This window comes from Chlorocebus sabaeus, chromosome 17 (genome assembly GCF_047675955.1).
Source record: "Chlorocebus sabaeus isolate Y175 chromosome 17, mChlSab1.0.hap1, whole genome shotgun sequence".
NCBI classification, from domain to species: Eukaryota; Metazoa; Chordata; class Mammalia; order Primates; family Cercopithecidae; genus Chlorocebus; species Chlorocebus sabaeus.
This window is the reverse complement of record NC_132920.1, coordinates 24,864,688-24,877,195: the sequence shown is the minus strand read 5'-3', so window position 1 is coordinate 24,877,195 and position 12,508 is coordinate 24,864,688. Positions and strand designations below refer to the sequence as shown.

Here is a 12,508-nt window from a genome sequence, read left to right as displayed (position 1 = left end):
CGAAATGCATGCCTTTCTTTAAAAGTTGAGAAAGTTATACCTTCTCATTTGGCCTTCTTTGGCTGTCTTGGGTCTGGGGTCACATTCTGGGAGGGAGAATTGTAATTCTCCTTAAACTCTCCCCACATTTCTCACAGACATGGAAGACTGTTTCTACCTTCTTAAAGTTTACTTTCCTGTGTATCTTTTCTCCACCCCTTCTGTCACTTTCTGTAGCTCCCACACCAAGAAATTTGTCTTGAGGTTAAAAAAAGGGGAGGAGGGGCAGACTGTACAGTGATCCCTGAAAATGCTTTTAAAGTCAATGGTAGAGCCACAGAAAAGGATTCCCATCTCAATTAATGTTGCCAAACCCTGAGAGGTAAATTTTATTATCAGTAGCAGTTACAGGATTTCTTTATTGGAGAGGCTTTGTGATTACATTCTGGTTGAGACAGAGGATAAGGTCAGGGACTAGGGACTGGGTCTTGAAGTTGTGTTTGCATTGATAACACAATGTGTTAATATAGATTAAATTTTTAATTTGGGGCAACTTAGTGGGAAAGGGCTGAACTATCACTTAACTAAGTAATTGATTATTATTATTCCATTTTACCAATTCAAAGTGAAATTATTAACTCTAGTCAAAGAGCTAGATAGTAACAAAGCCAAGTTTGTAACTCAGCCCTGTCAAATCCCAGAACCAGTGCCTTTATATGATTTTCTTTTTTTTTTTTTTTTCTGTTTCTAGTTGCAAGCTAACCACTCCCAGCAATCATACCCTTAACCCACAGTTATGACCTTACCAACCATACCTGATGTGAGTCTTGCCATAGAACTCTTGTTTACTGGGTTCTTATCCTTCTTTCACAAGTGGAAGGAATGGATTCCTTCAGTGGGCAATTACCCTCATTATATTTAGTGCCATTGAAGGAAACTGTCCTGGACTTTGGTCAGGCTTCCCCAGCACCTTCCGTAAGTGACTCTAAGTGTGGCTCCTGCAGCCTAATGATGTGCCTGAAACTGGGAGAGGCAGGCAGGAAGACTTCCAAAGGCTCTGGGAGGGTTTTCCCCATGAGACAACCCTCATGAGATTGTACCCATGAGATTGGTACCTCCTCTGTGCAACATGAAAACAGGAATACTATTAAAAAGCATGTTCCAGCCAGGTGCAGTGGCTCACGCCTGTAATCCCAGCACTTTGGGAGGCCGAGGCGGGCAGATCACTTGAGATCAGAAGTTCAAAACCTGCCTGACCAACATAGTGAAACCCCGTCTCTACTAAAAGTACAAAAACAATTAGCTGGGCATGGTGGCACATACCTGTAGTCCCAGCTACTCTACTCAGGAGACTGAGGCAGGAGAACCACTTGAACCCAGGAGGTGGAGGTTGCAGTGAGCCAAGGTCGAGCCACTGCACACCAGCCTGAGCGACAGAGCCAGACTCTGTTTCAAAAAAAAAAAAAAAAAAAAATCATGTTCCTTTTGTCCCAGCTCTTTAGACGTGGCATTTTACAGTTAAACAAATTTTTAGGTGCATCTTTACTGGCAAAATTACCCAAAGATAAGATTATTTCTGACTCTGTGGTTTTTTTCACCTTTTTCTTTCCTGATTCCTACCACTCCTCACAGTTTCAATTCCTCTCTCCTACTTTGTTCTCCTTTCTGTTTCGAACATTTTGCTCCTAATTGCTTCAGATTTTTCTCCCTGTTTGGAAGTTTGTATATATGAAAATTAAGTATTTTAAAACACTTTCTGAAGGAAGTGGGAAATTCTCCAGAAGCACAGAGAGAAGATTGTGAGGCTCTTCCGTTGGAATAAAAGCCCACGTTGGATGATGAAATTTTTCCACTAGCATGTCTTCCTCCTGTACGTGCTTCACAGATGGTATTTTTTTAAAAAACAGCAAACAATGCAGAAATATTTTAAATTAATAAATAAATCATTGATTATTATAGCCTCAATTCTCATAACTCAATAATACTATATTGATTTTCATGTGCTCAACACAACACGTGCCTTGTCACTTATATATTTACTTAAATATTTCACACTGTACCTGAAATATAGTAGGTATTCATTATTATTCTCCAAATGAATGAACACATGAATGAGTGAGTAAAGTTCCACAAAGCAAGGACCAGACTTTTCATATCACTGTAATTCATAGACCTAGTAGGGCATAAAGTGGGCACCAACTGTTTCGAGTATAAAAGCTTTGCTATGTTCCTGTGTTTATGATCTTGATGAAATTCTTTTGTTAAATTTAGCACAGGTTGTCACAAATCAGCATTTGATCAAAGTGGTTGCCTTATACTGGTTCATCTATACTTTGGTTCTCTTCCCCACATCCAATTATTGGAGCTGTTAGCCTCAATCACTGAAAAGCAAGATTCTTTCATTGTCGTTCCAGACTTACTCCTCATTTCTTAGTGAAAACTACTCTCTGTGACCTACATCTCCCTTAACTAAGCACTGAATTTCCCTATCTTTAGTCTTTCTTTTCTAATATAGATTTGAAGGGGATCAGAATGTGTCCCCCAAAATATGCTACTTCAGCATAAGTACTATTTTGACCTATTTTTGAGAAAGAATCTTCTGCCCTTCTCCTTTCTGCTTTAAGTGCTATAAATTTCCACTTGTAAAGGTGTTTCATTCCCCATCTTGGGTGACTAAGTCTCATGGTCCTCTTCTTGATACGAGAGATGAGTCTGCATAACAATCCTTAGCTATCATACATTCCTAGTTACCTTCCCACAATTTACCACTCTTCGGAGCCCATTCCCCTACTCTGCCTCCTTTGTCTAGTCACTTCTTCACAGTTTATTGCCCTTTGTTAAAATTGTATATAAACTCAGCATTCTTTTAGACTTTACATAGATAAGAGATAGTATAACCTGGTGTTTAAGAGTTTGGACTCTGGGATCAAATCTCAGTACCTCTACCACTTACCAAATGTATGACCTCAGGAGGATCACTTCACCTCTTGGGCCTTAAACTAAAATGGAGATAATAAATATATATATATCTTAGGGTTGATATAGGAATTAAGTGAATCAAGGCACTTAGAACTATTGCTGGCACTCTGTGTTAGCAATTATTTACATTTTTTTATTTGCTCATTTTGTACACTCATAACAATATAATCCTACTACTTATAATTTTCTGAGACTTTTCAAAGTCAATATTATGTTTTTGAAACTCATCCATATTGATGCATACATCTGTAATTTATTAGTTTTTCTTTATAGTTAACACATCATGCATGTATGTCATATCTCTCTAAGGTAATTGTAAACTTTGGAGAGCAAGAACCATGTTTTCTATACTCTGTGCTTTCAAGAAGTTCATGGTGGCATTTGTGATTTGTTCTTTGAGATGGTTAGCTGTGTTTCTGAGATATCTAAACTGGAGAAGAGGAGACTGAGGGAAACTTCCTAAGGGTTATTGAGGTTTTATATGGAGCATGGTGACTTCTCATTCTCTATCCCCATTGAGGCTTCAATTAGGTAAATATCCTGAGCTTCCCTGTGAGAGATTTAGGTGTATAATTGTAACTGGGTATTTACTGTGTATCATGTGCTGTGTCAGCTCCTTTACATAATTTATCCCACTTAATCCTCAAAACAAACCAAATGAGAAAGTATATTAGTTTTCTAGGACTGCTGTAACGAAGTACCACAAACTGGGTGGCTTAAGCAACAGAAACTTACTGCATCACAGTTGTGGAGGCTAGAAGTCCAAGGTCAAGGCGTTGGCAGGATGGGTTCTTCTGAGGGAGGTGAGGGAGAATCTCTTGTAGACCTCTCCCCTAGCTCTTGGTGGTTTACTGGCAATCTTTGTTGTTCCTTGGCTTGTGGATCTCTGCCTTCATCTTCACATGCTATCCTCCCTGTCTGTATGTCTTTGTCTACCTCTCTCCTTTTTAAGAGGAAATAAGTCATATTGGATTAAGGACCTATCCTCCTCCAACATGATATGAGTTTATCTTAACTAATTATATCTTCAATGGCCCTATTTCTAAATAAGGTCACATTCTGAGGTACTGAGGGTTAGGACTTCAACATATGAATTCAATAGGGGTGACACAATTCCACCCACTTAAAATAATAAAATAGGCCTAGAGAGATTATGCTAACTTTTTGAAGTGGAATGGCTGGGAGCCCCCAGGTTCACATGGTAACCAGGTGGTTCTGAGGTAGGAGGTGAGGGAGGTAGTGCCGGTCCCCAAGAGCCATGGGGATGCTGCAGTGACCCAGACTGTGTGCAGTCACTCCCATAAAGTTGTCCAGACAAGAGGTAACACAGTGAGCTCTGGAGTTAGTCAAATCTGCCACTCACTGGCTGCCTGATCTTAGGAAAGTTTTTCAAGCTCTCAGAGTCCCCATTGCTTCATCTGTAAAATGGGATAATAGCACCAACCTCATGAAGTTGTGGAGATTAAAGGACATGGGACAGCAGTTGAGAAATGTAGTGATTATCAAAATGGACACCCATCCTCTTATCCCAGCCACACAAAAGAGAGCTCTAGTCCACATCCAAATTTCCTACAGCTCGGCCCATTTTAATTAATTTAATTTATATAACTAAGTGCAACCCTTGGCCAGAAACATCATTCAAGTGGGGATCATGGTAGGGGGTGGTAGAAGGGTCAGAAAGGGGAGATGCAAAGGAGAGCTAGAGAAAAGGATAACTACAGCTCTCTGCCTCTCAGTGTGTCTCAAGGTGGGCATTATTGATATTTGGAAGGGGACAGTTCTTCCTGTAGAGCCACTGTTCCATGCATTACAGTAAGGTTGACATCCCTGGACCCCTGAGTGCTAAGACATTAAATACCAGTAATAACCCCCAGTCATTGTGCCACCCAAAACACTCCAGACATTTCCAAGCTCTCCTCTAAGAATGGTTGCAGCCCTGATTGACAACAATTGGTGATCCCAGCAGGACCCAAGCTGTACATTGTTTTTGGGAACTGCTGCAGCCACCAATGCAGGGATGAACTGACTGTTGTTGGTCAATTAACCCTCAGTGTCTGATTCCTGAATTCCTCTGGGCTGATCCCTTCTCACTGCTGGATTTCTCCAACCCTGTTGTCCATAGTCTCTTCTGGGAGAAAATGGTGCAATTTCAAGGTTGCAGTTACAGGAGGAGGGGACAGTTTCTCTAAGGTAACACTGGGAGTATCTTCAAAACCATGCAGTAAATAAAGTGCCAAAAATAAACACCTTGGGTCAACAGCTCCTCACTGTCATCTTCATTTGCATTTTCTAAGCTTCTGGCCACCTAAGAGATCTTACAACACAATGGAGTGGTCTGGGAAACCCCAAAATGAAGTCTCAGTATTACTCAGAGAGATGTGTGTTTGTTTGTGCAGCCATACAGAATTTGGCACACGTTGGGTAGCTCGATATGGTGATGCCAGCCAATGGTGCTCATGTAGAAGCTCAGTGATTACTCATCCCTTTGGGAGGACTGCTTTTTGAGTTACATTTTCTTCTTTCTCCTTTAGTGATACAGTCTGAAGTATCAAACTGAGTAAATATCGTGAAATGTAAGATGTTTGACCAAAACTAGTTATCTATTCATTGACTATAGATTTAATTGAGCCACAGAAAGCCTAGATATGGTTCAGTTTGGTTTAAATGCTGTAAAGTTTCCAATCCTTAAATGCAAGAGGTTTGAAAAAAAAAAAAAAGGAAGGAAAAATGCAACTATCACTGAGCAAAATAAAAGCTCTGTCCTCTAAATGCCTGTTTTGGTTTAACATAGTGGCTTGCTTTACTTTCAGATAAATTGTCATTGAAGCAAAACCAAGATATGAGAAATGTGAACTCCCTCTTTCAGCACAACCTATTGTGTTCAAATTCATAAGCAAGAAAATTAAGTGCCCACCTTCCTCTTTAAGGAAATATAAAAGTTGTTGCTTTGAAATAGAATTCACTGCATTCAGACTTTGAGTGATAACTGTATTCACATCCAACCGGATCTGCAGCCCCCTTTCAAAAAATTCTTTCTCCTCAGTGGTGAGAATTACCCCACCTGGGATTCACTCTTCAAAAGGCTCAAGAAGCCTATTCATATGAATGAAACTGCTTTCTTCAGGGCAGATGCGGAAGCTGCCCTCCAGAGGGCTTGGGCAACCCGAGGAAAGGAAATCACCTCCGTTGGCAGTGTGGCTGCTGAGACTGCCGGGGGCTGCTGCCTGCTGCCTCTCGTGCCTGTCCTCTCCAAGATGCAGTTTTTTGATGCTGAGGAGCTCCTGGTCGATGAAGAGGATGATGTTTTTGGTGAAGGTAAACGCATCTTTCTGGCAGGAGCCTCTCTGGCCTGCTTTGCTTTGTTTTGACACCACTGGACGCTTTTGCCCAGCTTGAGCAAGGACTTGAGTATTTTGAAATGATAAAAACGAAGCATTCTGAGTGAGATAGTAGCTGCAGATATCAACTTAGGCACTGAAGGAATACACAAGGCAAGGAGTGGGACAAGGGGTTGAGTCATTCCTGCAAATACATGTTTTAAAGACATGACTAAAATAAAGGTTTAGTTTAGGCTGGAAAATATTACTAAATTTTTTGCCTTGTCTCTCTTCTGTTCTATCTCTTGTCTAACACCTTAAGGAAAGCCTGTCACAGTGGTTTAAGCATAGCGGGGCTGCTAAGGTAGACGTTGAACAAATGGACCAGGAGTGGTTTTCCATGGTACCACGTTGTTGATTTGCACTTCTCTCTCCCTTTCTTTCTTTCCTTCTTTCTTTCTTTCTTTCTCTCTCTCTCTTTCTTTCTTTCTTTCTTTCTTTCTTTCTTTCTTTCTTTCTTTCTCTTTCTTTCTCTTTCTCTTTCTCTCTCTCTCTTTTTCTCTCTCTCTCGGTCCTTCTCTCTTTTTTTTGTTTTTTGAGACAAGAGTCTTGCTCTGTTGCCCAGGCTGGAGTGCAGTGGTGCAATCTCAGCTCACCGCAACCTCAGTCTCCTGGGTTCAAGTCATTCTGCCTCAGCCTCCCAAGTAGCTGGGACTATAGGCGTCCACCACTGTGCCCAGCTAATTTTTGTATTTTTAGTAGAGACGGGATTTTGTCACGTTGGCCAGGCTGGTCCTGAACTCCTGACTTCAGGTGATCCACCCTCCTTGGTCTCCCAAAGTGCTCGGATTACAGGCGTGAGCTACCATGCCCAGCCTGGGTCCTTCTCTCCTACTCTTTCTCACACGTACTTGGCACTCCAACCCTCCATTCCCTTTTCCCATTTTCTTTTTTCCCAAGTTGGGATACTGGGGCCCTGGTAGCTTCCAATCCCCATTGGCACTGCTCAGTTTTTTATTCTCCTCTTGCTGCTCTTCCATGACTTGACCTGTCCACTAGAATTTAACTTAAAGGTTGCGATTTTAAAGGGATGATCTAATTATGGACGGATGTTTTGTTCAAGTGCTGCCTATGAGATTGGGCCATAGGCAAAAGCTTTTCTAGAATTTGGAGCCGCCGAAATAAAGGAAATATGGACTCAAGAATCTCATGAATTTGGTTACTTTCCTCAAGAAACTATGTCTAGTAATTTTTTTGAAAACTCTATTCAGTAATTTTTTTAAAAGGAGCAGTAGTAAGCTTTTTGTGTATGTGTAATTACCCAAGCAATACAAGTTCGTTGAAGAAAAATTACAGTGTCGCAAAGAATCCCTTGTAATCTAGTCATGTAGAATGTAATCATTGTTAATATTTTGATGTTGTCTTTCTGCTATGTTGTTCTAGCTACAGAAATATTTAAAATCATAAGCTGGGTTTTTATCATAACTTAAATCAGTTTGAAGAATATCTACTGAGCTTCGCTGCTGCTTACCAAATTATCATTCTGTTGCGTTACTTTGATGGCAGGTATTTAGAGCCACCAATACCTTGAAGTTTGATCTTAGGCCCCATTCTTCAGCTTTCACTTCTTAACGATGTTTCCTCTTTAAGCAAATACCTTAAAGAGAAAATTTGTACTGAGATACTCCTTTTAGGATCTGAAAAATGATCACAACTATGAAGATAAGCGTAGAACGGAAAAATTGGCAATCATTCACCCACACCTCCCTCCAGGAGTGGCATTCCAAAACGCCCAGCCCACGTTTCTTTGCCTACAGGAATTTTGCTCTTTTATATCTGGCTATGATGCTTAAAAGCGCCCTCTATAGGCTGATGCCCTGCACTCTGGATTACGCGTGGCCCCATTCTGAAGGGAAGTGTTAAGACCAAGCAGGGCTGGATGAACCTGTGTGTTCTCTCTCCCGAGCATTCATCATTTCCAAGGTGATTATTGTAAACTCAATAACCATTTGTTGTGGAATGGCTGGGGTCCCCAGGTTCCAGGTAGCTAGGTAACCAGGTAGCCCTGAGGTGGGAAGTGAGGGAGGTAGTGCAGGTTGATGAGTTGGGAGTCAAATGAGATTCAGACTCAAATTCTGGTTCTGCCTTGTGGTACCCATACAAGCTAACTTTGGTCTCCTCAATGGTGACGTGGGACAGTAATACCTATCAGCTGTACAGATTATCTTCATAGTAGATTCATAATATTTGCGTTGCACTTCAATGTGGTATGCTTTATCCTTTTCAAATTGATTATCTCATTTAACTTAATCCCTAAAGATTAAAGAGAAAATCATTGCAAGGCCAACATCCACTGTATTTTTATTCAGTTTTCAGAGCCGTGGCTCATGTTTGGCAATTTATGTGAAAGCATGTCCAGCTGGTGCCTCATTTTAAGCAAGCTCTGTGTGGGGTAACAGTCAAAAGCTTCAGCTCTGGAATTGCAGAGTCTGGGCTTTGCCAACCAATTCACTTGTGACCTTAAGCAGGTTACCTAATCTCTCTGTGCCTCAGTTTACTCACTTATAAAATGGAGTCCAAACCTCATATGGCTGTATGTGGCTTAAGTGCTATGATAGGGAAAGTTTTTAGAATAGTAGTCAGTACTCAATACATATTAATCCCTATTGTCTATTTACAAAAATGGGTTTATAGAATAGTGACCATTTTTCACATGTCTGGTTAACCTCAGATTCAAAATAGGACTTATTTACAGAACTTCAGTTTATAAATAACTTTTCAGAGGTTTAATATGGCAGATACAGCACTGAACAAGTTGTTAGGAGTCTGAGTTGTAGCCTTGCCCCTGCTGTGGTATAGCTGGAGGATCTTGGGCAAGTCATTTACCCTCTTTGAGCCTCATTCTTCATCTGAAACAAGGGGACTGACTACACATTCTCTAAGCATTATACTAGCCAGTCTTTACTTCAAAATGATGTATCTACCTGTAAAAGTTCATGCTTGTTCTAGGATTCACGCATGCTTTCAGCTCACTTAACATGCCTAAGCAGAAAGCTTTTGGTACAATGAGTTTTCTGTAACATAAAAAAGGGAAAATGCCCAGAAGCTTGTTATTAGGGCAACCATATTTCCTTGCAAGTGACACATTTTTAAAATCCCTTTCCCCCAGAGGTTACAGAGATTTAGAATTTCGGTTCATTTGCTTAAAAGTATATATAAATTCATTTAGATATATGGACACTGTAAAGATCTGGGAAGAAAAAAAATGAGTCAATGAGTCATGCTCACAATATATTTTTTAAACAGCCTTTCTGAGATCCTGTTTGTTTCAGCAATTGTTTTTTGTGGTTAAAGGGAATGTTAAGGTTCACAGAACTTCGGAGCATTGGTATGTAACTGCTCTTGTTCTAAAACAGGGTTTGCATATAGTGAGAAAGAGAAAGAGAAAGAGAGACAGAGAGAAAGAAAAGGCCTTCACCTACACACGACAAATCCCAATGTCTGTTCTCTCTCTGTCTCTCCCTGTCTGTTTCTTCTCTCTCTCTCATACACACACACACACACACAGCCTTAAGTTTGCTTTCCTAACAACATCATCATGTCATTTAGAAAATGGTTACTATCAAGTAGGCTTAATCTTTCCTGGAGAAATTATTCATTCGATTATCAAGGAATTGAAAAACTAGTAGTTAGCATTACAGACTCTTTTCCCATTGTTGTTTCAAACTTATCAAATTAAACAACTTTCATCTGTTTTGTCACTGTGTGATCTTGACAGCCAGTCTGGTCGGTGTTAGTGGAAATAACTGGATGGGTAATAATGGTAATGACTATAAGAATGCTGCTGCTGATGATGATGACGATGACAATGATGATGACAATTGAAAAAAGGAAAAAAGAAGGGCCATGCACAGTGTAGGTTCCTATCCTGCTTTCAAGAACAGAACAGAATTCATCTGTGGGAACAAACGACTCACCAGGTGGTAGTCAGTGAGTATTTTAGAAGCCAAAATTACTCCTTAGCACAAGTTAAAGCTCCAATTGCTTCTTTCCTTAGAAATGCGACCTGTCCGTGCCTCCATTTTCAGCACTGCTGAAAAGATTAGAATAATAAAACACCCCAACTTCACAGTAAGTGTGCAAAGTATTTCTCAGGTTCTTGTATTTCCTGGATACTTGCATGCCTTTTAGGATTATGCTTAAAGATGACAAGAAATTACAAATCATTTGTCAGATTTTCAAATGTCCCCCAGAGCTGATACAGTGCAGCTGAGCATGAGAACACTTCTCCTGTCCTGGATAACTGTGTCTGAGAAAGTTGTTTCAACCTCCACAAAGGAGAGGAACTCTCCCAGGTGGAGATGAACTGGCAAAAGGAAGTCCACTCAACCATTAGCTGCCCGTTGCCTTAAAGAGACTAACAGCTGGTTGGAAAAAAATTGCCACTCACTTATGAACCAAGCCTCCCTCCTTTCTCCAAGCCAAGTAAGTTAGCAGTTTTTCCCTTTCAAAGGGAGCTTCAGGTCAGAGGGAGCAAGAAGACTACAAAACACTTACCAAAAAAAAAAACAAACAAACAAACCTTGTACTTAGGATAAATACCTATTTTTTTTTTTTTTTTTTGTCTTTCCATGTAGGCTGTTTACAATACCAAGATAGTATTTTTCTTTTAATAGGTAAATAATTATGCAATCTGGTATAATCTGGAATATTTTGATATTGTTTCCTGAGTTGTATTTGCCCCTTCCGAAATTAATAGAAAGAAGAAAGGGGAAAAAAGCAATTAAATAAATATTATGTACAAAACTAATAAATGCTGAAAGTTCAGACGGGTTAAGTCATACCCACGTGGAAAAAGTAAGAGAAATCAAATGTAAAAGTATATGAGCCGTGGCTAGAGAGGATTGGAGATTTTCGTGTGATTATGCCACATTTTATAACATGTAAATAAATACAAGCATTGCTATTTAACTATGCTGAATCTTTCTCAAAAAATATCTGGGTTTCTCGAGTGGACCCAATAATGGGATTGAAATGCCCTAGTTTCCTGGGTTGAAAAGAATTGGTCACTCTTTGCTTTCACGATTTTGCCAAGATTGCTTGGATCAACTTCCACCCCCGAATTCCTGGATAAATGCTTTAGTTGGAAGTCACTTTCCCTACTTTATTTGTCCCAGGGTCTGGAGCAGACAAAGACCTCCCCACAGTAATTCATGCTTGTGTGACCTCTGTCTTGGATTACTGCAAAACATTCTCTTCCCATAGATGTCTAGGAAGCTTTCTTTGGCTGGTGCCAAAGAGATGGTGTCATTGCAGGGGCATAAACTAAAATAGCACATTGCACTAAAGCTATTTAGGCTGTCTTAGCCACCAGTCCACCCCCCTGATTTATGGCCCCCAGTGACCTCAGAATAACCTGTTTAGATCAGGCCAATGCCAAAAGGGGCCCAATCTTACAAGTAAAACATTTTAGATGTTTATTTTAATATGTCCACGAGCAGCCAGCCAAGTCTTAACTTTTTAGGAATGGTGAGTGTGAGATATACTAGAGTATGTCTTCCATAGAGCTTGAGTTGAAAACTAAAAGTGCATGCATACTCATTGTAGCTATGACAGTTTTTAAAAAAAAGAAAAAGAAATGTGTAGTTGTTTTAAAAGAAATATTAAAATAAATTTGGAGGGTTGCCCTCCCACCTCTCTTTTTGATAGAAGCCACTTCAGTTACATAAGCCAACATATTTATTAAAAAGATGTGATTTATCTAGTTAACTGTGCCTCCTGTATTTTTTCAAGACACAGGGTCTCGCTCTGTCACCCAGCCTGAAGTGCAGTGGTGATTATAGCTCACTGCAGCCTCAACTTCCTGGGCTCAAGGGATCCTCCTGCCTCAGCCTCCAAGTAGCTGGGACTACAGGTGTGCACCACCATATCCAACTAATTTTTTTATTTTTTTGTAAAGCCAGGCTGTGACTATGTTGCCCAGGTTGGTCTCAAACTCCTTGCCTTAAGTGATCCTCCCGCCTAGGCCTCTCAAAGTGCTGGGATTACAAGCGTGAGCCACCGTGCTTGGCCTGCCTTGTATATTTTATTATGCTAAGCAAATGTCAGTTTATTCAACTTCTCATTTATTTTTGGATGGCAAAATTGTGTCTACTAATTATTTCCCAAAAGCTGTGATGTTTAACTAAAATGTTTAAAATGCAGTTGATTTTGGAAGATATTTTAAAAGAGAA

General features: G+C 40.2%; 1 protein-coding gene across 6 annotated transcripts in view; it reads left to right on the top strand.

Moving 5' to 3' along the window:
• Window positions 1-12,508, top strand: part of RIPOR2 (RHO family interacting cell polarization regulator 2) — a 244,298-nt gene that overhangs the window by 106,060 nt on the left and 125,730 nt on the right. For 3 of the 6 annotated variants that reach the window (XM_038005765.2, XM_073005694.1, XM_007973537.3), the window contains exon 1: window positions 6,083-6,273. The exons of 2 other annotated variants lie outside the window; for them this stretch is intronic. In XM_038005765.2, coding sequence (XP_037861693.2) covers window positions 6,213-6,273 — 61 coding nt within the window. In that variant the 5' untranslated portion in view covers window positions 6,083-6,212. Of the gene's footprint in view, window positions 1-5,993; window positions 6,274-12,508 lie in introns of those variants that run through there. One more of the 6 variants, XM_007973534.3, reaches the window with a different exon arrangement.